The sequence below is a fragment of the Lepus europaeus genome, chromosome 1, assembly GCF_033115175.1.
Source record: "Lepus europaeus isolate LE1 chromosome 1, mLepTim1.pri, whole genome shotgun sequence".
NCBI classification, from domain to species: domain Eukaryota; kingdom Metazoa; phylum Chordata; class Mammalia; order Lagomorpha; family Leporidae; genus Lepus; species Lepus europaeus.
Window position 1 is genome coordinate 175,125,567 of NC_084827.1, and position 27,573 is coordinate 175,153,139.

Consider the following 27,573-nt stretch of genomic DNA (forward strand, 5'->3'; position numbering starts at 1 on the left):
AGGACTCAAACCAGTGCTCCAATATGGGCATCTAAAGAGGCCGTTTAGCCCACTGAGTCACATCACCAGCCCCTATGCAAATTTTTGTAAGTTGTATCTTTATTCTTATTCCCTTAAAAATATTTCTGAAGATTTCCACTTCAGAGCCGGCACTGTGGCATAGTAGGTTAAGCCCCCATCTGCAGCACCGACATCCCACATGGGTGCCAGTTTGTGTTCTGGCTGTTCCACTTCTGCTCCAGATCCCTGCTGATGGCCTGGGAAAACAGTAGAAAATGGTCCAAGTGCTTGGGGCCCCTGCATCTGCATGGAAGACCTGGAAAAAGCTCTTGGCTTCAAATTAGCCCAGCTCTGGCTGTGGCAGCCATTTAGGGAAGGAACCCAAGGATGGAAGACTTCTTTCTCTGTCTCTCCCCCTCTCTCTCTGTAATTCTGCCTTTCAAATAAATAAATATTTTTAAAAATTTTCCACTTTGATTTCTTCTTTAAATATAGTTTAATTTCCATATAATTGGGGGTTAAAAATTTTTTAAAAATGAGAGAGAGAGAGAGAGAGAGAGAGAGAATCTTGCATCTGTTGGTTCAGTTCCCAAATGCTCAGAACAACCAGGATTGTCCTTGGCCAGGCTGAAACCCAGAGCCTGGAACTCAATCCAGGTCTTTCACATGCATGGCAGGAACCCAGTTACTGAGCCATCACTGCTGCCTTCCAGGGAGCCAGAGCTGGAGCGAGAACTGAGAATAGAACCCAGGTCCTCTAATGTGGATCTTGGATGTGTTAACCCCTGTACCAAATACCTGCTGCCAGTAGTTGGGGATTTTGAAGTTGCTTTTGTTCTTGATTTCTGGCTTAATCACATGTGATTGGATAATCTACTCTGAATGGTTTTATTTTTCTGAATAGTTTCAATTTTTGTTAATCTTTTTCTTATCATTCCCAGTTTTAGTATATTTGATACATGTACTGATCTGAACACCATGTTTACTTGTTATCTTTTTTTTAAAATTAAAGATTTATTTTATTTATTTGAAAGAGTTACAAAGAGAGGCAGAGAGAGAGAGAGAGAGAGAGGTCTTCCATCCGCTGGTTCACTCCCCAGATGGCTGCAACGGCTGGAGCTGCGCTGATCCAAAGCCAGGAACCAGGAGCTTCTTCCAGGTCTCCCACGTGGGTGCAGGGGCCCAAGGACTTGGGCCATCTTCCGCTGCTGTCCCAGGCCATAGCAGAAAGCTGGATCAGAAGAAGAGCCGCCGGGACTAGAACCGGCACCCATATGGGATGCCAGCGCTTCAGACCAGGGCGTTAACCCGCTGAGCTACAGCGCCGGCCCCTTACTTGTTATCTTTTAAAAACACAATATCTAGCCAAATTTCCACTCCCTCCTATATCTTCTCCATTATTTCCAAGCATACTATACTACATACAGTTGCAAAGAGATGCATGCCACACACTATTATTTGCTTAACAATTTTTACATAAATGGCATCAGATTCTATTTACACTTTTAAAATTTTGTCACTCAACACTGTTTTTAGATTTATCCACGTTGATATTTGTAGGTCTACTTCCTTCAATTCAATAGCTCGTCTTTATCGTATTTATTGTATTATAAACCACAGCTTCTTCAGCCAGTTTTCTCTGTTGAGAGTAGTTAAATGGCTTCTACTTTTCTGCAACAATAAATCTTCATCTATCTCTTCTTCATTTATCTGTGTGAGAGTTTCTCAAAGTTTAGTACGTTGAAGTGCATTTTTTGGATGGTAGGATGTGTATGTGTGTGTGTGCATGTGTGTATTCCTTTAACTTTACCAGGTGTTGACAATCTGCTTTCCAAAAGAGTTAAATCAACTTATTCTCCCATCAGCATTTTATAAGAGGTGCTGTCTCCCCGCGCATTCTCACAAAACTTGGTGTAATAAGAGACACATATAAATTTTTGCCAAAGACTGATGATTAATGAGGCTGAATTCCTTTTATTTTTGGCCATGGGCAATTTCTCTCCTGAGAATTGCTAATTCATCTTCATTGTTTTTGCATTTTAATTAATTAATTAATTTTGTAAATACAATTTCACTGGAGCATTTACATGTTCCCTTCGGCTGTTTTCAGAGCACTCTGGCAGAGTTAGATTCTTGCCTCGGAGACCATACAGACCACAGTGCCTGCTATACTTACTCTGTGGCCCGCTACAGAAAGTTTGCCAATCCTTGGTAGAAAACAGTTGGGTAAAGCTGAAGAAAACCTTAATTGCAGGAATCCACCACTGCACAGACCCAAAGAAGGAAACTCTTGTATGTACCTGGAGAAGTACATGATTCTTCCCAAACACAGGAAACAACAAAATAGAAAAACCCCGGGCTAAACTCGATAACTCGATGTGCCTGCAGCTTACCCTTCAACCCCACGGCAGGGCAGAGCCCAGCCCCGAGAGGCCGGGCAGTGCATGACACCCCCCCCCCCCAATGCCGTTTCTGCTCCTCCTCCTCTCTCTACTGTTCTTTCCATTCTTCCTTTAACTTCCCGTGCTTCTTGCTCCTGTTTTCTACGTAACTTTTCCCTTTCCTTCTTTATTCCGAATTCTTCTTGTGCCTTCTGCTCCCTTAGCCACCACCCCTCATGTAACTTCTGCCTTTCTCTCTCCAACAGCATTCTCCTCCTGCAAGACGCCGGAGTCGGAGTCTCTTCTCTTGCGAGTTCCTTTCCTTTCTCAGAACTGCCCTGTACCTTCTGTGGCCAGGTTTCTCAGGAAGCATTGTCTACTATGGCGCCACCATCTTGCCGGTGCTGCCCTGCCCTCCCATTTTAATTTATTTTAAAAATTCATTTCTTTTTTTTTGTCAGGCAGAGTGGACAGTGAGAGAGAGACAGAGAGAAAGGTCTTCCTTTTGCCGTTGGTTCACCCTCCAATGGCCGCCGCGGTAGGTGCGCTGCAGCTGGCGCACCGCGCTGATCCGATGGCAGGAGCCAGGTGCTTACCCTGGTCTCCCATGGGGTGCAGGGCCCAAGCACTTGGGCCATCCTCCACTGCACTCCCGGGCCACAGCAGAGAGCTGGCCTGGAAGAGGGGCAACCAGGACAGTATCCGGTGCCCCGATCGGGACTAGAACCTGGTGTGCCAGTGCCGCAAAGCGGAGGATTAGCCTGTTGAGCCACGGCGCCGGCCAATTTATTTTAAAAATTCAGTTGAAAGGCAGAGAGAGAGAGAAGACAGACAAAGACAGAGATCATCCATTCACTCGCTCACTTCCCAGATGCCTACAATAGCCAGAGCTGGGCCATGGCAAAGCCAGGAGCCCAGAACTTAATCCCAGCCTCCCATGTGGGTAGCAGAGTCAACTACTGGAGAGTCTCCTGCCGCCTCTCAGGGTGCACACCAGGAAGCAGCGGGAATGAGAAGGGGAGCTGAGACTGGCACCTGGACTCTCCGATATGGCATGTGCATGTTCCAAGCAGCACCTTAACCGCTGTGCCAAGTGCCTGCCCTTAATCCATCTTCACCGGATACTCTTTCTATTTTGTTATTTGTCATTTGTGTATTGACTATAGAAAATTTCTGTATAGAAAATTATAAATCTGAGGCCAGTGCTGTGGTGTAGTAGGTAAAGCCGCCGCCTGCAGTGCCGGCATTTCCTATGGGTACTGGTTTGAGTCACAGCTTCCTGCTAGTGGCCTGGGAGGGCAGTGGAAGATGGCCCAAGTTCTTGGGCCCCTTGCACCCGTGTAGGAGACTTGGAGGAAGCTCCTGGATCCTGGATCCTGGATCCTGGCTCCTGGCTCCTGATGGGCCCAGCTCTGGCCATTGTGGTCTTTTGGGGAGTGAACCATCGGTTGGAGGACCTCTCTCTCTCTGTTTCTCTCTCTGCCTCTCTATAACTCTGACTTTCAAATAAATAAATAAATCTTAAAAAAAAAAAGAAAATTGTAAATCTTTGCTTTTGGTATGTTTTGCAGTTATTTCATCACATTTTTGATTTCCCTTTTATCTTGTGTTTACCTATACAGAAATTAATAATTTTTATGCAATCAAAAGTTGTCAATCTTGGGATGGGCATTGTGGCACAGTGGGACTTGTGCACACTATATCGAAGTGCCATTTATAGCTCCAGCTACTATGCTTCCAATCCAGCTTCCTGCTAATGTACTCTGGGAGGCAGCAGCTGATGACTCAAGTACTTGGGCCTCTGTCACCCATGTAGGAGACACAGATGGAGTTCCTGGCTCCTAGCTTTGGCCTGGTCCAGCCCTGGCTGTTGTGGGTATTTGGGGAGTGAACCAACAGATGGAAAATCTCTCTGTCTCTCTGCCTTTCAAACAGATGAAAACAAACACAAACATTTTAAAAAGTAGCTGTCAGTCTTTTAGTGTTTTTTTTTTGTTTGTTTGTTTTTGACATGCAGAGTGGACAGTGAGAAGAGAGAGAGACAGAGAGAAAGGTCTTCCTTTTGCCGTTGGTTCACCCCACAATGGCCGCCGCTGCCTGCGCGCTGCAGCCGGCGCATCGCGCTGATCCGAAGCCAGGAGCCAGGTGCTTCTCCAGGTGCTTCTCCTGGTCTCCCATGGGGTGCAGGGCCCAAGCACTTGGGTCATCCTCCACTGCCCTCCTCGGCCACAGCAAAGAGCTGCTGGAAGAGGGGCAACCGGGACAGAATCCGGTGCCCTGACCCGGACTAGAACCTGGTGTGCCAGCGCTGCAAGGCGGAGGATTAGCCTATTGAGCCATGGTGCCAGCCTAGTCTTTTAGTTTTTGTTTGAGATGTCTTTCCCTACCCTGGTTTCAGAAGGATAGTCTCCTATGTTAAGTTATAAGTAGTTTTTGATTTGTTTTTACCTTGAGATCTCTAACAGATTTAAAGTTTATTTTGGGATATGTTGGGGTGAGAAGTCTGAACTTCTTCCCTGTAAAGCTTGTCAGTGTTCCAGGCATCATTAATAGGAGAGTTCAGTTATTCCACACTGTTTTACAGTTCCATCTTTTACATATTGCAACTTCCAGTGCACACCTGTCACTTCCAGGGCCATTTTGTTCCACACTTGATCTTAGCCAAAAGGCCGAGAAGCGATGCTATTTTGTTCCATTGTCTGCTTGTTTTGTACCAACACTACAGTACTATAATTATCATCTTTTTTTTTAATTACTTATTTGAAAGGTAGAGCTACATAGAGACACAGAGAGAAATCTTCCATCCTTTGCTTCACCCTACTGCACCCACAATAACCCCTTTAATTATAATCTTTTAAAAAATTTATTTATTTGAAAGTCACAGTGACATACACACAGAAGAAGAGAGAGGGAGAGAGAGAGAGAGAGAGAGAAAGGTCTTCTATCCTCTACTTTACTCCCTAAATGGCTTCAAAGAGCCAGTCCAGGCTGAGCAGAAGTCAGGAGCCTGGAACTCCATTATGATCTCCAACGTGGGTAGCAGGGGCTCAATACTTGGGCCATCATCTGTTGCTTTCCCAGGTGCATTAGCAGGGAGCTGGATCGGAAGAGGAGCAGCCAGGACTCACAGGTGCTCTGATGAGGGATGCTGGAGTCTCCAGTGGCAACTTAACCTGCTGTGCCAAAGCTCAGGCCCTTACAGTACTTTTCTTAAGAAGAATTCATCTTCTTCCTTCTCCTGTTCTTTACAAAGGTGATGAAAGCTGTTTTTAAAAATGTGTTTATTTATTTGAAAGACACTTAGAGAGAGGGAGAGATCTTCCATGTGATGGTTTTCTCTCCAAATGGCTGCAACAGCCAGGGCTAGACCAGACCAAAGCCTGGAGCCTGGAACTCCATCCAGGATTCCCACAGGAGTGCAGGGCCTTGGGTGCAAGCACTTGGGCCATTGCCCACTGCTTTTCCAGGCGCATTAGCAGGGAGCTGGACCAAAAGTGGAGCAGCAGGGCTCAAATCAGCACCTATATACGACTGCTGGCCTTGCAGGTGGTGGCTTAACCTACTGTGCCACGATGCTGGACCTGAAAACTTTTTACTCTACATATGAATTTTAAGATAAGCTGATAAAGCTTATTGATTGAATTTACATTTTCAAGGGCAGAATTGTTACCTTTTGGTATTGAATCTTCCCAACACAAATATGGCATATCTCTCCACTTGTTTAGATTTTCTTTTATCTTTCTCAGTAAATTCTATTGCTTTCTTCTTAAAAAAATAGATGTTAGAATTACATGAAATAATTTTTCTACATTGTTGAAATGATCATTCCCTTTCTACATATTAATATGGTAAATTGTTTAATAATATGTTTTGTGAAGTTACTGCATCCTTGGATCATTTCATGATTAACTGTAATGATCACAATTTATGTTTTGTATGTGGAATTTCCCAATATTTTACTCACAGTTTTTATCACGTATGTTCCAATGTGAAGTTTGGCCTACACTTTTCCTTTTGCTTACTGTTATTGCTGGTCTACACAACCTCCCAATGAGAATGGGGGTTTCCTTCTCTTTCTGTTCTTTGGAACAAATTGTGTAAGATGCGGACCGTCTGTTCCTTGAGACTATAAAGCTAATCCAGGAAGCAGGGGAGACCTGAAGCTTTACTGGGATTTTTCCTCTCCTGCTCAGTCAGTGGGTGCGGTTTATTTCCTTGTAAAGATCTCTCACGTTTTCTGTTTCTTCTTCACTCAGAATTGGTAAATTGTACTTTTTCAGAGCATTACCCAATTTGTCTGATCTCTGTTTTTACCTCTTTAAAAATTTTTTTTAAATTAGTTTTTAACAGATTCAATGTGGTTTGTAAATACAATTTTTTAAAAAAATTTATTTGAAAGAGTTACAGAGAGAGGTAGAACTAAAGAGAGAGGTCTTCCATTCTGCTGGTTCACTCCCCAAATGACCACAATGGCCAGAGCTGAGCCAGTCTGAAGCCAGGAGCTTCTTCTGAGTCTTCCACGTGGGTGCGGGGGCCCAAGGAGTTGGGCCATCTTGTACTGCTTTCCCAGGCCATAACAGAGAGCTGGATCAGAAGAGGAGCAGCTGGGACTCGAACCAGCGCCCGTTTGGGATGCCAATGCTGCAGGCTTTGGCTTTAACCTGCCGTGCCAGAACGCTGGCCCCTTGTAGATACAATTCTAAGAATATAATGATATTCCCTTTCCTCCTTCCCTCCCTCTCTCCCCCCTCTCCCCTCTCTCTCCCCTCTCCCTCCTACCCTCCTTCCTTTTCCCTTTCTTTTTTAGTTTTTGAGATAACATATTTTAAATTTATGTTACAGTAAAAAGGCTTAATATTTCTGATTGGACTGATTTATGACTTTGTCCTTTTTTTCCTTGTTTATTCTTGAAAGTTTATTTATTTATTAATGCTTTAAAAAAACCAACTTTCTAGGTCCCTGCCACCCATGTAGGAACCAGATTGAGTTCTGGGATCCTGGCTTTGGCCTGGCCCCCCCCTGCCTGCTGTGAGCATCTGGGGCTTGACTAAGCCGGTGGACCACCTCGCCTCCCCTTTTTCTCTGACACGCTTCCTTTAAGTGGATGCAAATCAATAAGTAACCTTTTTTTTTTTTAAAGAAAGGGAAATAATTTTAAAAAAATAAATAAACCAAATCCCTCCTTGGAGAGGAAGTACTTGAACCTGCACAGGGACCCAACTAGGTTCTTAGTCCGCTTTCTTCCTCACTCAGCCACAACTACAGCTCATTGCTTTGTGATCTTGTGTATCAAGTATTGATGCAGATTTTTAAGATTTTTTTTTTTGAAAGGCAGAGTTACAGAGAGAGAGAGAGAGAGAGAGAGAGAGAATCTTCCATCTGCTGATTCAGTTCCCAGATGGCTGCAAGTGGCCCATGTTGGGCTAGGCTGAAGCCAGGAGCCAGGAACCAGGAACTTCTTCTGAGTCTTCCATGTGGGTGGAGGGGCCCAAGCACGTGGGCCGTCTTCGGCTGCTTTCCCAGGGGCCTTATCGGGGAGCTGGATCAGAAGTGGAGCACTGGGGACTTGAACTGGCATCCTTATGGGGATGCTGGCATCACAGGCAGCTGCTTTGTCAACGCCAGCCACAACGCCAGCCCTGATGGTGGTATTATAAAATCTCCATTGTCGTGGAGGAATCATCCTGTCTTCGTCACAATCCTGTTGAATGTTTGCTTTGGGAAGGCTGCTTTGAAAGTACTGAACCCTCCTGGAGAATTCTTTTATCATTAAACAGTGTTCTCCTTATCCCTGACAATGAGTACCACTTTAAAGTGTACTTTGTCTGCGATTGATGTGAGCATATCAGCTTCCTTTAGGTTTGAGTTGGTGTTTATCTTTTCCATTCTATTACTTTCACTTTTCCCCATCATCATTTTTTGGGCCTATCTCTTGTAAATTGCACATGGACGGAATGGTGTGTGTGTGTGTGTGTGTGCGATTTATCTGAGAGTCTTTGGGCACAGTTAGTTGATTCATGCTTAAGTGTGATTACTAACATGCTTGTCATTTCCACCCTCTTGTTTTCTGCATTCCTCTTATGCTTTTCTTTGCTTCCTTGTTGCACTTCCGTTTCCTCCTCGCTGTTGGGTTTTCTTTATCCCTCTTTATCCGTGCTTCAGACACAGGCTGCATTTTCCTCTGCCTTGCAGATGTGGCCCCATGGCCCAGTCTTGCCCAGGAAGTCATGAACTGAGCCGGAGCCTCCTGGAAGGTGACTTAGACAGCACGGACCACTGGCAGCACCTTGTGTCCCCTCCCTGTCCCTTTGATCTCCTGAAGCCCGGTTCTGCTGCCTTGGAAACAGGAAGCTTGTCACAGTGACCTTGAAGAGAGCCACCTCCTAAGAATGTGAAACCTAAAGCTAAAAGGGCCTGGGGACATTAATGAGGTAATGGAATTCTCCCACTCCAGCCTTTAGTTGCTGTCTCCAGACAGCAGTTACAAAATAAACTCTGCTTTGGCTAAGTCATCTTAAATTGGGTTTTCTGTTTTGTTCAGCTGTGAATCAGTCTCCAGTGGATTCCAGATAAAATATTTTGGAAGTTAACCCTGTATTTCCTTTTTATTTGAAAGGCAGAGTTACAGAGAAAGAGAGAGAGAGCGCGCGCTTTTATATGCTGGTTCACTCCCCAAATGGTCATCACGGCCAGGGCTGGGCCAAGCTGAAGCCAGGAGCCAGGAGCCCAATTCGTTCTCCCATGTGGGTTCAGGGGTCCAAGCACTTGGGTCAGCTTCCACTGCTTTTCTCAGACCATTAGCAGAGAGCTGGATCAGAGAGCTGGGACTTGAACTGGAACCCATATGGGATGACGGCACTGCAGGCAGCAGTTTAACCCGTAATGACACAAGCCAGCCCATCATTCATTGTATTTTCTTTATCTTTATTTTGATCTCTCTCCCCTACCTTCCTTCCTTGTTTCCTCCTCCCCCTCCCTTCCTGCCTTCCTCTTGGTGATATCCCTTAAAATTTTAACAAGATGTTTTACAAACATCTGACATTTATCAGTATTTCCCATTTGCTCCTTAAACGTCGAAAATCTTAGAATATTTGCATTCGAAACACGTACCTTCTACCTTATGGTGTTTGTTATTTGGTGTTTTGATTTGCCTTGTTTGCACACCTCTTCCAAAATTTGTTATTTTAAACATGTGTTAGGAGCAGCTGTTTGGTGCAGCAGTTAAGAGGCAGCTCAGGACACCTGCAACTCATATCAGAACGCCTGGGATGAAGGCCCCACTCCACTCCCCATATCCAACTCTGCTAATGCCCATGCTAGGGGCCAGCAGGTGAGGGCTCGAGTACGTGGATCTCTGCCACCCAGATTGAGTTCTTGACTTAGCCTCAGCTGTTGTGGGCATTTGGAGTATGGACTAGCAGATGGCAGATATTTCGTTCTCTCTGCTTCTCTGCTTTTAAATAAATGAATGAATAAATATATAAGTAAATGAAAAACTAAACATGTTTTGTACAGTAGCAGGGGCTTCAATTTGCTGGTGTTACTGCCATTCATTCTGCCTCTGTCATTGCTTCTGAAATTCTATTCCTGCTGTTTCTTTCTTCTGGAAATGTAACAGTACTGCAAAAAGTTGGTGGGGAAATAGAATTAAAAGGGAACTTCATTTTGGCACAAAGCAATTTCAGGACCCATGCATAGTTGTTTTTTTGTTTGTTTGTTTGTTTGTTTTTGACAGGCAGAGTGGATAGTGAGAGAGAGGGACAGAGAGAAAGGTCTTCCTTTTTGCTGTTGGTTCACCCTCCAATGGCCGCTGCGGCCGGCTCATCGCGCTGATCCGAAGCCAGGAGCCAGGTGCTTCTCCTGGTCTCCCATATGGGTGCAGGGCCCAAGCACTTGGGCCATCCTCCACTGCCTTCCCGGGCCATAGCAGAGAGCTGACCTGGAAGAGGGGAAGCCGGGATAGAATCCAGCGCCCCGACCGGGACTAGTACCCAGTGTGCCAGCGCCGCAAGGTGGAGGATTAGCCTGTTAAGCCATGGCACCGGCCCCCATGCATAGTTTTTTCATCATACGTATTTCCATGAACTTTCTGAAGACACCCTGGATCTCTGGTGTAGACACTCAGCATCCCAGGGAGGCCCCCATGTATCTGGGGTGCTATAGCTATGATGCCTCCCATCCACTCCCTCCAGGATACTTCCTCTAGATTGGAAGCCTGTGAGTTAAGGAAACTCATTTTCTGTCCCTATGCCCCTACCCACAAGACAATATTTTTTTAAAGCTTTATTTATTTATTTGAAAAGCAGAGTTACAGAGAGAGGGAGAGATCTTCCATCCGCTGGCTCACTCTCCAAACAGCTGCAATGGTTGGGGCTGGGCCAGCTCAAAGCCAGGAGCCAGGAGCTTCATTTGGGTCTCCCACATAGGTTCAGGGGCCCAAGGACTTGGGCCATCTTCCACTGCTTTCCCAGGCACATTAGCAGGAAGCTGGATCAGAAGTGGAGCAGCTAGGATCCGATCTGGTGCCCATATCAGATGCTGGCACTGCAGTTGACGGCTTCAGCCCCTGTGCCACAGCACCAGACTCAGGAGAGTATTTCTGCTAGTTTATGGAACAGGCAGGTGTTTAGCTTAGGGATTAAGACACCAGATAATGATGAACATGGATGCAAAACTCCTCAACAAAATACTAGCCAATTAAATCCAACAACACATCAGAAAGATCATTCACCTGGACCAAGTGGGATTTATCCCTGGTATGCAGAGATGGTTCAACATTTGCAAATCAATCAATGTGATGCATCACATTAATAAATCAAAGGACAATAGCCATATGATTATCTCAATATATGCAGAGATTCTGAAATTGTTTCACCCTTTCATGATGGAAACTAAGCAAATTTGGTATAGAAGGAACATTCTGCAACACAATCAAGGCAATTTATGGCATTCTTTACTATGAGAATTATAAAACATTAAAGAAATGGCCACTTTACCAAACTCTTATGAGTTCTAATAGCCTCTTAGTGGAGTCTTTTGGATCCCCTATATGTAGAATCATGTCACCTGCCAATAGGGATAGTTTGACTTTCTCCTTCCCAACTTGTATCCTTTTGATTTCTTTTTCTTGCCTAATGGCTCTGGCTAAAAGTTCCAGGAATATATTGAATATCAGTGGTGAGAATGGGCATCCTTGTCTGGTTCCGGATCTCCGGGGCAGTGCCCTAGCTTTTCCTCATTCAGTAGGATGCTGGCCATGGGTTTGTTATAAATTGTGTTGATTGTGTTGGGGAATGTTCCTTCTATACCAAATTTGCTTAAGCTTTCATCATGAAAGGGTGTGTATTTTATCAAATGCTTTCTCTGCATCTGTTGAGAAAACCATATGTTTTTTGTTCTTTAATTTGTTAATGTGACGTATCACATTTATTGATTTGCAAATGTTGAACCATTTCTACATACCACAGATAAATCCGCTTGGTCCAGGTGAATGATCTTTCTGATATGTTGTTGGATTCGATTAGTAAATATTTTATGGAGGATTTTTGCATCTATGTTCATCAGGGAAATTGGTCTTTAGTTCTCTTCTCTGTTGTATCTTTTTCTGGTTTAGGAATTAAGGTGATGCTGGCTTCATAGAAGAAGTTTGGGAGGATTCCCTCTGTTTCAATTGTTTTGAATATCATGAAAATAATTGGAATTTGCTCTTTAAATGTCTGGTGGAATGCAGCAGTAAAGCTTTTTTTTTCTGGGCTTTTCTTTGTCAGGAGGGCCTTTATTACTGATTCAATTTCCATCTTGGTTTTGGGTTTGTTTAGGTTTTCTGTGTCTTCATGGCTCAATTTAGGTAAGTTTTGGTCTGGGTATCTATCCATTTCTTCTAGGTTTCCTGATTTGTTGGCATACAGCTCTTTGTAGTGATTCCTGATGATTCTTTTTATTTATTTATTTATTTTTATTTATTTTTTTGACAAGCAGAGTTAGACAGTGAGAGAGAGAGAGAGAGAGAGACAGAGAGAAAAGTCTTCCTTCCACTGGTTCACCCGCCAAATGGCTGCTATGGCCGGCGCGCTGTGCCAATCCGAAGCCAGGAGCCAGGTGCTTCCTCCTGGTCTTCCATGCGGGCGCAGGGCCCAAGCACTTGGACCATCCTCCACTGCCTTCCCGGGCCACAGCAGAGAACTGGACTAGAAGAGGAGCAACCGGGACAGAACTGGCTCCCCAACTGGAACTAGAACCCAGGGTGCTGGCACCACAGGTGGAGGATTAGCCTAGTGAGCCGTGGCGCCGACCTGATTCTTTTTATTTCTGCAGTATTTGTTGTTGTATTCCCTTTATCATCTCTGATTTTATTGACTTACGTCAATAAAATTGCCCTTAATTTTTTTTGTTGTTGTTGTTAGTTGGGCCAGTGGTGTATCAACTTTGTTTATTTAAAAAAAAAAAAAACAGCTTTCTATTCACTGATCTTTTGTGTTGTTTTTGGTTTTAATTTTGTTTATTTCTTCTGTAATTTTAATTCATTCAGGTAAACCTTCATAAGGGTTGATTTTTTTCTGAACTACTTCCTAACTCAGAAATAATGGAAAATCAGTTATTAGGCAAAGTTACTAGGCAAAATTAAGTAATTTTCCTGAAATTTTACTGACTTTTCTCTTTGCCTCTTTCCAGTTTTTTTTGTTCTATTGTGTAAAAATAGGACTGGATAACCATGTTGCTCTGTTGGTTTCTTTGAATTTCAGTTCAGATTGCCTTAATATTTGGTGCTGGAATATTAGACTATGTCTTCAACTTGTGCAAAGGCAAATTTGACTTCCTGGAGCGGCTCTCAGACACTTTGCTCCTGCGCATCATCTCTTACCTGGACCTGGAAGATCTTGTCCGTCTTTCTCAGACATCCCGCAGGTTTGCCAAGGTAATAGAGAATTTTCCATGTGCTCTCTCAAAGTACACGTTTTATAAAGCAAAGCCGTGGTTTTCTATTTGCATTTATTTCAAGCCTCACTGTTGAGTCCTAACTTTGCCATGGCCACTGCGCTGGGCACACAAGCTGCAGGGAAGACAGACTTTCTTCCTGCGGGTCTGAAAGGAGAGATCCACGCAGGTACAAATAACGGCAGTGTCGCGAGATTAGGGGTGTGGGACAGGGCGAAGTGCTTTCCTGTGCCTCACTGCACACAAGTGGGTTACTCCATCTGGGTTTTGAGGAGAAAATAGGAGGTTGGCAGGTGGCCTGGAGGACGAGGGCCTCTCCCATTCTAGGGGCAGGACGAGGGCCTCACCTGTTCTCCACCTGCAGGTCGAGAAGCAGCTCAGGCAAGGGCGCGGTGGCATAAAAGAATAGGCGAGAAGTCACTACTCCACACCCACTTACGTTTCTTCCAGTAAGAGCCCTTGCAGAATTAGCCATCGCCTGGTGTGGGTGGTTTGGATAGACTGTCCATCCATCGCAATGCCCTATTCACCCCAACACCCCACACTGACCACATGGGCCCTCTCACTACTTTGCCTCCCCTATAGAATGTGCAAAGGAGAGAAAACAGAGCCAGGGCCCTGATGGGACCTTTGTTAGTTGCAGTCTTTGGCTCCTGGATGTCTTGCTCCACGTGTTCCTCTGATTTGGGAGCCTCCCTCAGTCAACACGCACAGCAGCTTCCCCGTCAGTGTCTTTTTGACCTAAGGTAATGGGAATCCTGACCAGCTGGACATTTAGCTGTAAGGTACTGTAATGGCCAGCGTCCATTCGTAACAGAATACACAGCACGCTTCAAGAGGATGTGAATCCTAATCCAGTTGTCTAAGAATTCATTCAACACTTTGTCACAATAGTACGGGAAAATATTTTTAATTTTTTAAATTCACTTCTAGTAATAATCTGTATTACTTAATGTATTCCTTTGACTATCTGTGTATATATATTTAAGGATTTCTTGATTCTTTTCCTCCTAAGAATAAGCAGGCTAGAGATAAGTGCTCTGAGTAGGCACTGTGTATTTCTTCCACCGCGACCAAAGCTGGGTTTTCTTCTTGCTGCTGCTAAGGAGCCGATTATTCGTACTTCAAATGGAAGGAGGCTCTTATGTAAATGAAACGTGCTCATGAGGGCTTATGAAAAGCCCCGGCCAGGGCCTGGGTTTGCTGCTCGCAGCAGGTGGAACGAAGGCTGGGCCCCCCGCGGTCTTGGGGCCCTCATTCCCTCCACCGGGCAGCGTCTTCCCTGCTTTGCACCCTGTCCCCATCCCGCCCTGTCCCGCCGTTGTGTCAGTGCAGTCTCCAGAGTGTCCTGCAAGCTTTCCCAGCCCCCTGCGTGCTCGCAGGGCAGTGGGGCTGCTGCTGCCGCCTAACAGGAACTGGCTCTTTCCATGGTTAAGCGCCGTTTCACCTGTGTTTCCTTTATCGGCTGTGTCCCTTCATTTATGGCTGATTCCCTTTTAACCACTTTCCGGAGGACATGGAGGCTGCCCTGTGAAATCCTCAGGGACAAGTTTATGGTCAAGTTTGGAGTGTCCACTCGCTGCCCCTGACCTCACGGAGGTTCTGCTCACCTCCTGTTCCAGGTCAGTGCTGCCCGGCTCAGGGTCTGCCTTGCCTCCTTTCTCTTCCGCTGTTGTTACTATTTTACATTTTTCACGTGCACATCATTTTAGATTTTAGGAACTGCTGCACAGGTGCTGTGGCGAGTTTGCGTGTGCCTCTCACCCAGCCTTGCCGTTGTTGGTATCTTATGCCAACAATAGTACGTAGGATAGTAGGATGTAACCATGGTGGTTTATCTAAACTAAGCAGTTACTGATGGGAGAATGGGTGCAATTAACTAAAACGCAGATGCTATTCAGATTTCATCATTTTCTCCACTAAGCTTTTGTTGTATCGGGAGCCAGTCTAGGCTACTGTGTTGCATTTACTTCCAGCCTTTTAATCTTTCTCTATTTTCTTTTTCCCCTTCTCTGGACATTAATTTACTCCAATCAGTGTTATCTTTCAAAAACACAGGACCTCTGGGGTAGGCATTTGGCCTAGCAGTTAAGACACTGATTAATTCACATCAGAGTGCCTGGATCCAAGTCCGAGCTCTGGCTCCTGGCTCCAGTTTCCTACTAATGCCCACCCCGGGAGGCAGCAGGTAACAACTCAGGTACTCAGTGTCTGCCACACAGGCGGGAAATCTGGACTTGTGACCTGGATCGAGTTTCCAGCCTTGGCTTCAGCCCATGGCCGTTGCTGGCATTTGGGGGCAGTGAATAAGCAGGTGGGAGCACATTCTCTCTCAAATCAATCAATTAAAAATTGTTAGGAAAGCCTCAAATCCTTGGCTCTAATCTTCTCCAGTCTCTCTTCTCTAAAAGTGGTTTGCCCAGCCATTCCCAATCAGGAAACAAGCATCGCCAGGCTGTGACTCTATACTCCACGGAGACAGGAGAAAAGTAAGGGTGGAATAGGAATTTTTCGTAAAACCAAACTGATTTCATTTAAATGACCATCCTTTTTGAGATGTTAGGACCGTCCTACTGCCTACTGGGGGGAGTTAAAAAGCACCCCCCCTTTTAAGATTTATTTATTTATTATTTGAAAGGCAGAGTTGCAGAGAGGCAGAGACGGAGAGAGGTCCTCTATAAACTGGTTCACTCCCCAAATGGCCCCAACAGCCGGGGCTGGGCTGATCCAAAACTAGGAGCCAGGAGCTTCTTCTGGGTCTCCTGCATGAGTGCAAGGGCCCAAGAAGTTGGGCCATCTTCTACTGCTTTCCCAGGCCAGAGCACAGAGCTGTATAGGAGGTGTAGCAGCCAGGACTCAAACCAGTGCCCATATGAGTCACCACTACAGGCATGGTGACTTTACCTGCTATGCCACAGTGCCCTCCCATTTTTAATGAAATGGTAATAATAACAGATGATCGTTTTTTAGGATTTATTTTTTTATTTGAAAGGCAGAGTTAAACAAACACACACACATAAATCCAGAGAGATTTACTCCTCCAAAGAGCCACAAAGTCTAGGGCTGGGCCAGGCCAAAGCTGGGAGCCAGGATCTTTATCTGGGTCTCCTACATGAGTGGTAGGGGCCCCCAAGCACTGGAACCATCTCTTGCTGCTTTCCCAGGTGCGTTAACAGGGAGCTGGATTGGAAGTGGAGCTCATATGGGATGATGGTGTTGCGGGTAGTAGCTTAACTTGTTGTGCCACATTGCTGGCCCCTGTCTTATTTTTACTTTTTAGAATGTCATTGGTCTTAAGACTCCTGAGATTATTTTTTAAAAGATTTATTTTATTTATTTGAAAGACAGAGTTACAGAGAGAGGTAGAGACAGAGAGGCCCTCCATCTGCTGGTTCACTCCCCAGATGGCCACAACGGCTAGAGCTGTGCCGATCCAAAGCCAGGAGCCAGGAGCTTCTTCCAGGTCTCCCATGTGTGTGCAGGGGCTCAAGGACTTGGGCCATCTTCTACTGCTTTCCCAGGCCACAATAGAGAGCTGGATCGGAAGAGGAGCAGCCGGGGCTAGAACCGGCACCCATATGGGATGCCAGCGCTTCAGGACAGGGCTTTAACCCACTGCGCCACAGCACCAGCCCCAAGACTCCTGAAATTCTGGCAGCTGTTGGTCTACTATCAGCATACATGTCCACTCTCAGTTGTCCCTCTATCTATGCCTCCTAAAACGTCATGGCCACAGTCACAGTCCCCCTGCAGTCGACACACCTACAGGGCCTGTTTCAAGTCTTCTTTGGACTCACCTTTGCTTCCAGAACCCTCTGTTGTGTTTTCTGTCTGACCCTTCATTGCTGCATTGGCTGCAGACCCATCTGAGTTTGAGGTGGCATTTCCACAGTGCCCTGCTCAGTGGCCCTTGGTGGCTTCCTGTCATTTTCAGGGTGAGATCCGTGGTCTTAGCGAGCACAGCAAGCTGGGGGCCCTCGCCTTGCCTCCTGCCAGTCCAGTCAGGCGGACTCTGCAGCTCTCTGGGCTCTCATTGGCCTCTTTGCCTTAGTGTGCTGTGTCAGTCTTCTTTGCATTCCTTAATGAAAACCCTAGACTGAGTAACTTTGTGAACAAAAGATGTTTATTTTGGCTTATGGTTCTGGAGGTCTAGGATCATGGGGCCACATCTGGTGGTGGCTAACCCACCTCCCTCCCACCTGTCCTCCATCCCTCTCTCCTTCTTCCTTTTTCTTTCTTTTTTTCTCCCCCTCTTTCCCACTTTCTCTTTCTTAAAAATTTATATATTTATTTTAAAGGCAGAGTGATATAGTGATATGGAGGGAGAGAGAGAGATCTTTCATCCACTGGTTCACTCCCCGAACTCCATCCAGGTCCCCCACGTGGGTGACAGGTGCCTGGGCACTTGAGCCATTATCTGTCACCTTCTCAAACACAGTAGCAAGGGGCTGGATTGGAAGCAGAGCAGCCAGGACTCACAGTGGTGCTCCAGCACGGGGTGCCTGGGTCGCAAGCGGCAGTTTAACCCGCTGTGCCACGATGCTGGCCTCATGATCCCTGTTCTGTGTGTTCTTCTAGAGACAGGAACTCTATGCACACATACGCATGCGTGTGTAGTATTTAAGTACATGCACATACACTCCTTTTAGAAAAGTACATGGTGGTGTGTATATCCTTCTCCATCTTTACAAGATGTGAGAGCACTTCAGAAATTTGGGAGGTGGTGAGTGTTGGTCACAACAGGTTGAGCCACTGCTTGGGATACCCGCATCTCCTGTTGGGGTACCCGGTTCAGGTCCTGGCTACTCCACTTGCTAATGAGTAGGAGGGCAGCAGATGATAGCTCAAATACTTGAATCTCTGCCACCCACATGGGGGACGCAGGTGGAGTTCCTGGCTGCTGGCTTCTGGCTTCAGGCCAGCCCAGCCCTAGGTGTTGTGGGCATTTGGGGATGAACAAATGGATGGAAGATCTCTCTTTCCCTCTCTTTTCCTTTCAAATAAATAAATAAATACTTTTAAAAGTTCATGGAAAATGGAATTAAGGTATAAGTTTATTTTGGTACCATTATTTTTTTTTTAGATCCGTGCATATGAGGAGTCTTTAAAAAGCTCATGGGAAGTGGGTATTCTGAAAAAATTATGAATGGCTTTCAAACTATTTTGCTCCCAAAATAAGCTTATCTTTTTTTAGAATTTGCTTTTCTTAGTTCGTGGCTTGTCTATTCTCTTCCTTCCTTCTTTCCCTCCTTCCTTCCTTTTGCTGACAGAGAGAGAGAGAGAGAGAGAGAGAGAGAGAGAGAGAGAGAGATGATCTCCTATCTGCTGGTTCACTCCTCAAATGCCTACCCAGTGACTAGGGATAAACTAGGCTGAAGCCAAGAGCAGGAGATGCAATCCAGGTCTCCCATGTGGCTGACTGAGACCTGACTACCTGAGCCATCACCTGCTGCCTCCCAGGGTGCACGTTAATAGAAAGTGGGATTGGGAGCAGAGCTGAAACTCAATCCCAAGCACTGTAATATGGGATACAAGCGTCCCAAGTGGCAGCTTAACTCCTGGGCCAAACTCCAGGAAGGGACATGAGTGTCCTAAATGGTGACATCACTGTGTGCCAACTGCCCACCGTATCCTTATTTCCTTTCAGTCCCCCCCCCACCCATTGCCCATTGAGAAGCGGAGTAAAGAGAGGGAGCATGCACTCCCATTGTCCAACTGATGTGAAAACTCTGCAGATAAAATGTCCCAAGGGATTCCAAAAGGCTGGCAGTGTGGTGGAGGGCTCCCATGGTACTGTGCACAAGCAGTGGGCACTAGGCAGTGGGCACTAGGCAGGGCAGCTGGGTTCTGGTCTTGGCTCGGCCGCTCCCCACCGTGAGCCACAGGCAGCACCCTTATTCTCTCTGAGCCTTAGTTTCCCCATTTGTAAAAGAAAAGTTTATTTTATTTCTTCTAAAGATTTATTTATTTGAAAGGCAGGGTTACGTGGGGGGGGGGGTGAAAAAGAGAGAGAGAATCTTCTGTTTGCTGTGTCACTCCCCAAATGGTCACAATGGCCAGGGCTGGGCCAGGTGGAAGCCAGGAGCCAGAGTTTCATCTGTGTCTCCCACGTGGATGCAGGGGCCCAAGCACCTGAGCCATCTTTCGCTGCTCTTCCAGGCACATTAGCAGAGAGCTGGATCAGAAGTGGAGCATCTGGGACTTGAACCAGCATCCATAGGGGATGCCAGCACCGCAGTAGGTGGCTTAACCTGCTGCTCCACAACATTGGCTCGAGTGCTATAGTACAGTAGGTTAAGCCACCATCTGCAGCACTGGCATCCCCTATGGATGCTGGTTTGAGTCCCAGCTGCTCCACTTCTGATCCAGCTCCCTGCTAATGTTCCTGGAAGAGCAGCGCAAGATGGCCCAGTGGTTGGACCCCTGCACCCACGTGGGAAACCCGGATGAAGCTCCTGGCTCCTGGCTTTGGCCTGGCCGAGCCCCGGCTGTTGTGGCCATTTGGAGAGTAAAGCAGCAGATGGAAAATTTCTCTCTCTGTGTCTCTCCCTCTCTCTATGTAATTCTGACTTTCAAATAAATAAATAAATCATTAAAAAAAAAAAAAAGAAAAGAAAAGGTTTTAGCTAAGTAAGTTCTAGGATTCAACTTCTGTATTATTTCTGTACGGTAGCTTCATGCACCACCACCAGGGGGAGCTGGATCCACAATTAGCTGTGCTTTGGATCAAAGCAGCCAGAACCTTAGGATGAGTAACTTGAGTTTATTTAGGTGTTTAGATTTTCATCTCTTTGAGAAAGGGAGAGAGAGCAAAGAGGAGATCTTTCATCCTTGGTTCACTCCCCAGATACCCACAGCAACCAAGCCAGGAGCCTGGAACCCAATCTAGGCCTCTCACACAGGAGGCAGGAACTGGAGTTCTGAGTCACCATCCCAGGCTGTGTGTGGAGCTGGGGTTCCGACGTGGCGTGTGGGCCATCCCAAGTGGAGTCTTCACGTCAGGACCAAGAGCCCTCCCTTAGCTCCTTGCATTTCCTGTAAGCCATCAGCTATCAAGCAAAAGAGCCCAGGACTGTCTTAGAAGTGGGTATTTGGGAGACCAACTTACACTATTAAACTAAACTCTGAAGATTTTCAACCTAATGTGTGATGATTCATAAATGAAATTGTACCGGTGGAAATTTTAGCTCTTTGAAAATTCTTTCCTTACCTCCCGCCCCCACCAAACCCTCAAAATTTTATTCTGTAATCTCCATTCTCCAAGGCACATGGGACATCCTGAAATTCATTGTTCCAGTATTGTGGCCCATAGTCACCTACGTTTGTGTGAGAGCTCAGATCTTTTACAGGAGGCTCAGCTGATTTGTTGTGCTTTCTAATATGAAGACATTTTCTAAGAGTTTTCCTTTGTTGCTTGTATTTAGAGTACATAGTAGGATCGGAAGGATACTAAACATTGCAGGACTGTTGAAGGTGAGATAAGATACCGGGCATCCTGTGCCCTAACATCAGACTGCTTTGAAGGCTCTGGCTGCCATAGGGCTACAGTGTTGCTGTTTAACAATAGCCCCTGTATGCGAATGCAATAGCTGGTGCTTTGATGTTTGTACCACAAGGGTCTTGAGCAGTGACGCTTTATGGCAGTATTCATTTCTGCTTGTAATCCATGAAGTTTAAACGTACAGAACACTGGCTGCTTCCTGTTCAGACGTGAGCGTCAGGGTGTAAGGAAGTGCAGATAACACTGAACATCTTTCTCCCTTCCCAGGAAGAGGTCCGGATGCCCGAGAGCAAAGCAGACAGAGCCAAGGCCAGGCCGAGTTGTGCTGGATTGGGGGTGGGGTAGTAGCGGAGGTGGGGAGTGGGCCGTGTAGGCCGGAGTGATGGTCCCTGGCGGGTGGACAGCCACCAGCGCCCCCTCGTCAGTCACCTTCAGATAGCGGTCAAGGGCTGGGTGGGGTCCTCTCAGCCCTGGCACTTGGGTGGGGCTGCAGCTTGGAAAGGACAAGCAGAGGCAGTGGTGGCTGCAGACAGAGCCGGACTGTGTTCAGGGCAGAAGCAGGCACAGAATCCAACTCCTTCGGAAGTATGCATGTGGGGGGAGGGTGTGAGGGGCGGGGAACAGCTGGGGCCTCCATCTCAGAGACGGCATTTGGGGACCTAGAACCCAGTGTGGGCTCTAAAATGCTCAGGGCTACACCCCTCAGATGAGGCACTGTCCACACCATATCCAAGTCCACAGCATAGAGACGTGAAGACGTTTGCTCTCCTGCCTCCCGCTGGCCAGGCGTCTGGGGTGGGCTTTACTGGCCATGCTCTAGCCAGGGGTGGGGCACGCCCATCCCAAGGCTCTATAAGGTCCAGGGAAATCATTTGGTTTGGTTGTGCCCAGGCAACCGCAGGTAGGACTCAAGATTCAATGCATCTCTAGCAGGCTTATTTTTGAGTTGATAATTTTGTGTGGCCCGCGAGTGGTGATGTAAATATCCACATGGCCCTTGGCGGAGAAGAGGCTCTCCACCTCTGCTAGCCATGACAGTGTGCTCGAGTGCAGCGCTCTGCAGTCTGGTTTCTGTGATGCGAGGGCCAGGACATTCTAGAACTTTCTCCAGAAGGATGGTCAGAATTTTAATGCCACATGGTTTTGTTTGGATTCAGTAGCTTGCGTCTGGGCTTCTTGGTTTCATGCCACCATTAGCATATTGTGATTTTTGGATGGCAGAGCCGTCTCCTTCAGTGTTCTCTTGGTATCCCCATCCCTGGCAAATGTAGGTTCTGGAGAAATGGCTGCATCGGTAGAGTTTTAAATTCATCTGAAAGACTACTTGCAAAAGAGAAAGTACATGTCCCCTGGTCTTAGATTCTGTGAGCATGAATTAATTAGTCACATTGTTCTTTGTCCATAAACACAAGGGTACTTCAAAAAATTTGTGGAAAATAGATTTAAGGGGCTAGTGTTGTGGTGTAGCAGGTTAAACCTCTGCCTGTAAGGCCAGCATCTCATATGGGCACTGGTTCGAGTCGTGGCTGCTCCACTTCTAATCCAGCTCTCTGCGAATATGCCTGGGAAAGCAGCAGAAGATGCCCAAGTGCATGGGCCCCTGTACCCATGTGGGAGACCCAGATGAAGCTCCTGGCTTCTGACTTCCATCTGGCCCAGCTCCAGCCATTGTGGCCATTTGAGGAGTGAACCAGAAGATAGAAGATCTCTCTCTCTCTCTCTCTCTGTAATTCTGCCTGTCAAATAAATAAATAAATTTTTAAAAAAAGAGTTGTTTATTTATTTGACAGGCAGAGTTACAGAGAGGGAGGCAAAAAGACAGAGAGGTCTTCCATCCACTAGTTGACTCCCCAAATGGCTGAAACGGCTGGAGTTGGACCAAGCCAAAGCCAGGAGCCAGGAGCTTCTTCTAGGTCTCCCATTCAGGTGCAGGGGCCCAAGGACTTGGGCCATCTTCCACTGCTTTCCCAGGCCATAGCAGAGAGCTAGATCAGAAGTGGAACTGGTGCCCACATGAGATGCTGGCACTGCATGCTGTGGCTTTACCTGCTACACCACAGTGCCAGCCCCAATAAAATACATATTTTTTAAATATTTATTTGTTTATTTGAGAGGCAGAGTAATAGAGGGAGGGACAGAGAAAGAAAGAGATCTTTCATCTCCTGTGCTGTGCCTAATCCTCACAACACCAAAAGCTGATTATCATCAACTGAGTGGCCACTAAGCACTGGATGTATGCACATAACCCAGTGTCGTGCTCACTGTGGCCCATGGGGTTGGGGTTGTCTTGCCCTGATTTTAGGGAGGAGGAATCAGGCCTAGATAAAGTACACAGATCATGAGCAATGCAGCCAGGATCCGAGCCTCACAGTCTCATCCCCTAGCTGATGTTCTTTTTATTTAAACATTTTTAAAAAAAAATGTGTTATTCCTTACCTACTTGAAAGGCAGAGGGACAGAAAGAAAGAGAAAGAGGAAGAGAGGGATAGTCTATCTGCAGGTTCATTCCCCAAGTACCTGCATAGCCAGGGTTGGACCAGACTGAAGCCAGGAGCCAGGAGCTCAACCCAGGTCTCCGTGTGGGTGGCAGAAACTCAAGCACTTGGGCCATCACCTGCTGCTTCCCAGGTGCATTAGCAGGGAACTGGATCGGAAGTGGAGCAGCCGGGCACTCTGATAGGGGATGCTGGTTTTCCAAGTGGAACCAAGTGCCGTGCCAAACACACAGTCCTCACCCTATCATTTATTTAATGGGCTCATACATAAAGGGCCCCGGGGCTAGGATGAAGGTTATGCATGGACTTAACAACATGAACCTCCTATGGTGAAGGTCAGCCTGGCTGCTGTCACAGGAGAGACCAATCCGAACCCTCGGTAAGGTGCCATGCTCCGGGGTCTGGTCGGATACTTGGTGGTAGGTCAGTTACACTGAACCCTTTTCTTTATAGAGGAGGGAGAGATTCATTGTCCCTGGATTTGGTGCCCACCCTACACATGGACGTGCCTTCCTTTCATCTAAACCCTATATAAACTGACTGCTTATTTTATTTTTTTAAAAAGATTTATTTATTTGAGAGGTAGAGTCACAGATGAGAGAGGTAGAGACAGAGAGAAAGGTCTTCCATCTGATGGTTCACTCCCCAAATGGCTGCAATGGCTGGAGCTGAGCCAATCTGAAGCCAGGTACCAGGAGCTTCTTCCGGGTCTCCCTTGTGGATGCAGGGGCCCAAGGAGTTGGGTCATCTGCTACTGCTTTCTCAGGCCATAGCAGAGAGCTGGATCAGAAGAGGAGCAGCTGGGATTTGAACCGGCACCCATCTGGAATGCTGGCACCACAGACTATGGCTTTACCTGCTATGCCACAGCACCAGCCCCAACTGCATGCTTTATTTGTTATCATGGTGTCCCACACAACATTGCTTTTAATTTCTTTAAATACATTTATTATGGAGCACACAGTGTCCGCATCCAGAATGAGCTGGCCTTAGAAAACGAGGGAACAGCTTCCTGGAGATGCTTTTTGTGTCTCCTAAGCTAAGAGATGGCTCTTGACAAGTGTGGGGCGCCGCCCTGCAGAATGCGATAAGCGCTGTCATCCACTGGCCAGCGCACACACGATCCTAGTTCCTCCATAGCTTTAGCTGAAGGAGGGAAGTGGCTCTCTTCAAGTTTCATGTCATCACCAACAGGAAGGCGTATTGCTTTTTCTCACAACGTTGGGTTCTACTAGATTAGAGGTTTTGGGAAGTTTGGGTAGTCACAGAATGAATGATTGCACCTGAAGAGCAATAATGATTTCACCAAACTAGAAATTGAGAGTGCTGTCCAGGCTGCTAACACCACTGGACAGACAGGAAACAACAGGGGCGGGGAGCATTACTCTGTTGGTTCAGGTAGTTAATTTGCTCATCAAGGAGAAACAGAGTTGCTGGTTCACAGTGGAGGGGGTGTTTCTGGAACCTGCAAGACCCCTGCGGGTGCCTTCTAACACTGCAAATCCAGTGGCAAAAGTTAGTGGAAAAGGACAGCGTTTGTTACCTGTGGGACCAAGAAGTGCTGATATCATGGAGGGAAATGGAGATGGTTTGATTCCCATCACCTGGTACAGGATCTGACAAACTGAGATGCCGACTGAGGACAAAGGGAAGCTGCAGTGGGTCGTAGAGGAAGAAAGTTACAAATGTGCGCACAGCCTTGCAGCAGCCGGGACTATAGAAGCTCCTCATATCTGTTTCCTGACACAGCTGCATGTCTGTGGCTATGTAGGCCAAGATTTCCCTTTCTCTTACTACTTTATGTAGGGCCAGTTGGTGCCGATTGACTTTGTAATTCTAGCGCATAGGATATAAAGATTCATTGGGGCACCAGTGTTGTGGCACTGTGGGTTAAGTCGCTGACTGCAGCACCAGAATCTGATATGGGGCCAGTTCAAGTCCTGGCTGCTCCACTTCTGATCTAGCTTCCTGCTAATGCACCTGGGAAAGCCGCAGTAGACAGCCCAAGAACATGGGTCCCTGACACCCACGTGGGGGAACCTGACAGAGTTCAGGGCTCCTGGATTCAGCCTGGCCCAGCCCTAACTCTGGTGGCCATTTGGGAAGTGAACCAGCAGATAAAAGCCCTCTCTTGCTCTTTCTCTCCACCCACCCAACTTTGCCTTTTAAATAAGTAAATAAATTTTAGTTAAAAAAAAAAAAGATGCATTGAGATTGACTGGAGGTAACACCCAGAGGCACATAGTGAATGATGGACAAGGCGGGAATGGGATGGAGAAGTTTGGGCATGAGCACGTTTGCCCCCTGCGAGGAAAGCTGCTGTTGTGTTGGGTGGGAGGGTGGTGCTGCCGCTCGTGCTGTGGTTTGGAAGTGCTAAGTGTGAGAATGTCAGGCTGCGGAGGCTGTCACAGATCACCTTGCTCAGCACCCACACCCACTCCCTTACCGATACCAAGTTGCCTTTGTGGATTGCCGAAGCTGGATGAGAGCTACACGTCTCCAGACTCTGCAACTGGTGCATTGGGTGTAGCCTAGGCTTTCTCAAGTAGCCTCCCTGCAAGAGCCATGGAAGAAAGGCGTGATGAAGGTGAGGCAGCCCCCATGCATGTAAAGCTGTCACTGGACACATACGGGGGGCTTGCAGTGTCTGGCCCAAAGTATCAAAGCATCCTAGGTGCCATGTTGGGGGGCAGAGACAGTGAGGCTTCTACTAGTCAGTGATTAATTTTTAAGCTTTTCCAAGCTTTATTGATTTATGCATTTGAAAGGCAGAGTGGGGCCGGCGCCGCGGCTCAATAGGCTAATCCTCCGCCTTGTGGCGCCAGCACACCGGGTTCTAGTCCCAATCGGTGCGCCAGATTCTGTCCCGGTTGCCCCTCTTCCAGTCCAGCTCTCTGCTGTGGCCCGGGAGTGCAGTGGAGGATGGCCCAAGTGCTTGGGCCCTGCACCTGCATGGGAGACCAGGAAAGGCACCTGGCTCCCGGCTTCAGATCAGTGCGGTGCGCCGGCCGCAGCATGCCAGCCTCAGCAGCCATTGTAGGGTGAACCAATGGTAAAGGAAGACCTTTCTCTCTGTCTGTCTCTCTGTCTACTCTGGTTGTAAAAAAAAAAAAAAAAAGAAAGAAAGAAAGAAAAAGAAAGGCAGAGTGGAAGAGAGAGAGAGAGAGATTTTCCATTCATTGGTTTGCTCCCTAAGTGCTCACAACAGCCAAGGCTGAGCTGGTGGAAGCTGGAAGCCCAGAGCTCCATCTGGGTGTTCCACACTGGTAGCAGGAACACAAGCACATGAGCTGTCATCTGCTGCCTTCCTGGGCACCTTCGCAGGGAGCTGGATCGGAAGTGGAGCAGCTAGAACTCAAAGCAGTAGTCTGATATGGGAATCAGGCATCCCAAGTGGGGCTTAACCCACTGCACCACCGCACCTGCCCCTTTAACTTTCTAATTATTTATTTGAGAGGGAGGGAAGGGGAGAGAGAGAGAGAGAGAGAGAGATTGAGAGAGAGAGATTGATTCCATTTGCTGGTTTACTCCTCAAATGCCTACAATGGCTAGGTCTGAACTAGAGTGCAACCAGAAGTTGGGAACTCAATCCAGGTCTTCCATGTATGGGTGGTAGGAACCCAGTTAATTTGAGCTCTCAGCACTACCTTCTGGGGTCTGCATTAGGAGGAAGCTGGAGTCAGGAGCTGTAATCAGGTATTGAACCCAGACATTCTAATATGGGGTATGAGACTTTTTAAAAAAAAAATTATTTATTTTTATTTACTTGAGAGGCAGAATTACAGAAAGAGAGAGGGAGAGGCAGAGAGAGAGAGAGAGACAGAGGGAGAGATCTGCTCACTCTCCAGATCGCTGCAATGGCCTGGGCTGGTCCAGGCTGAAGCCCGGAGCCAGTAGCTTCATCCAGGTCTCCCACAGGGTTCAGGGGCCCAAGAACTTGGGCCGTCTTCCGTTGCTTTTCCAGGTGCATTAGCAGGGAGCTGGATAGGAATTGTAACAGCCAGGTCTCGAACCAGTGACCCAATGGATGCTGGCACCCATTAAGCCATAAGAGGATTAATCTTCTTCTTTTTTTTAACTTTTGTCTAAGGAGTACAACTTCATGCACTTAATAAATATCAGTTTGGGAATATGATGAAACTTCCCCCAACCTCCCTCCCACCCATGCTCCAACTGTTCTTCCTCCTCCCACTTCCTTTTCCATTCTTATGTTTTTTTTTTTTTACCAAGATCATTTTTCAGTTTACATTTATACTCATAA

General features: G+C 46.8%; 1 protein-coding gene across 1 annotated transcript in view; it reads left to right on the top strand.

Annotated features, from left to right (window-relative positions):
• FBXO36 (F-box protein 36) overlaps positions 1-27,573 on the top strand; it is a 103,041-nt gene that overhangs the window by 68,577 nt on the left and 6,891 nt on the right. The window contains exon 3 of the mRNA XM_062197404.1: positions 13,124-13,296. Within this exon, the coding sequence (XP_062053388.1) occupies positions 13,124-13,296 (173 nt within the window). The remainder of the gene's footprint in view (positions 1-13,123; positions 13,297-27,573) is intronic.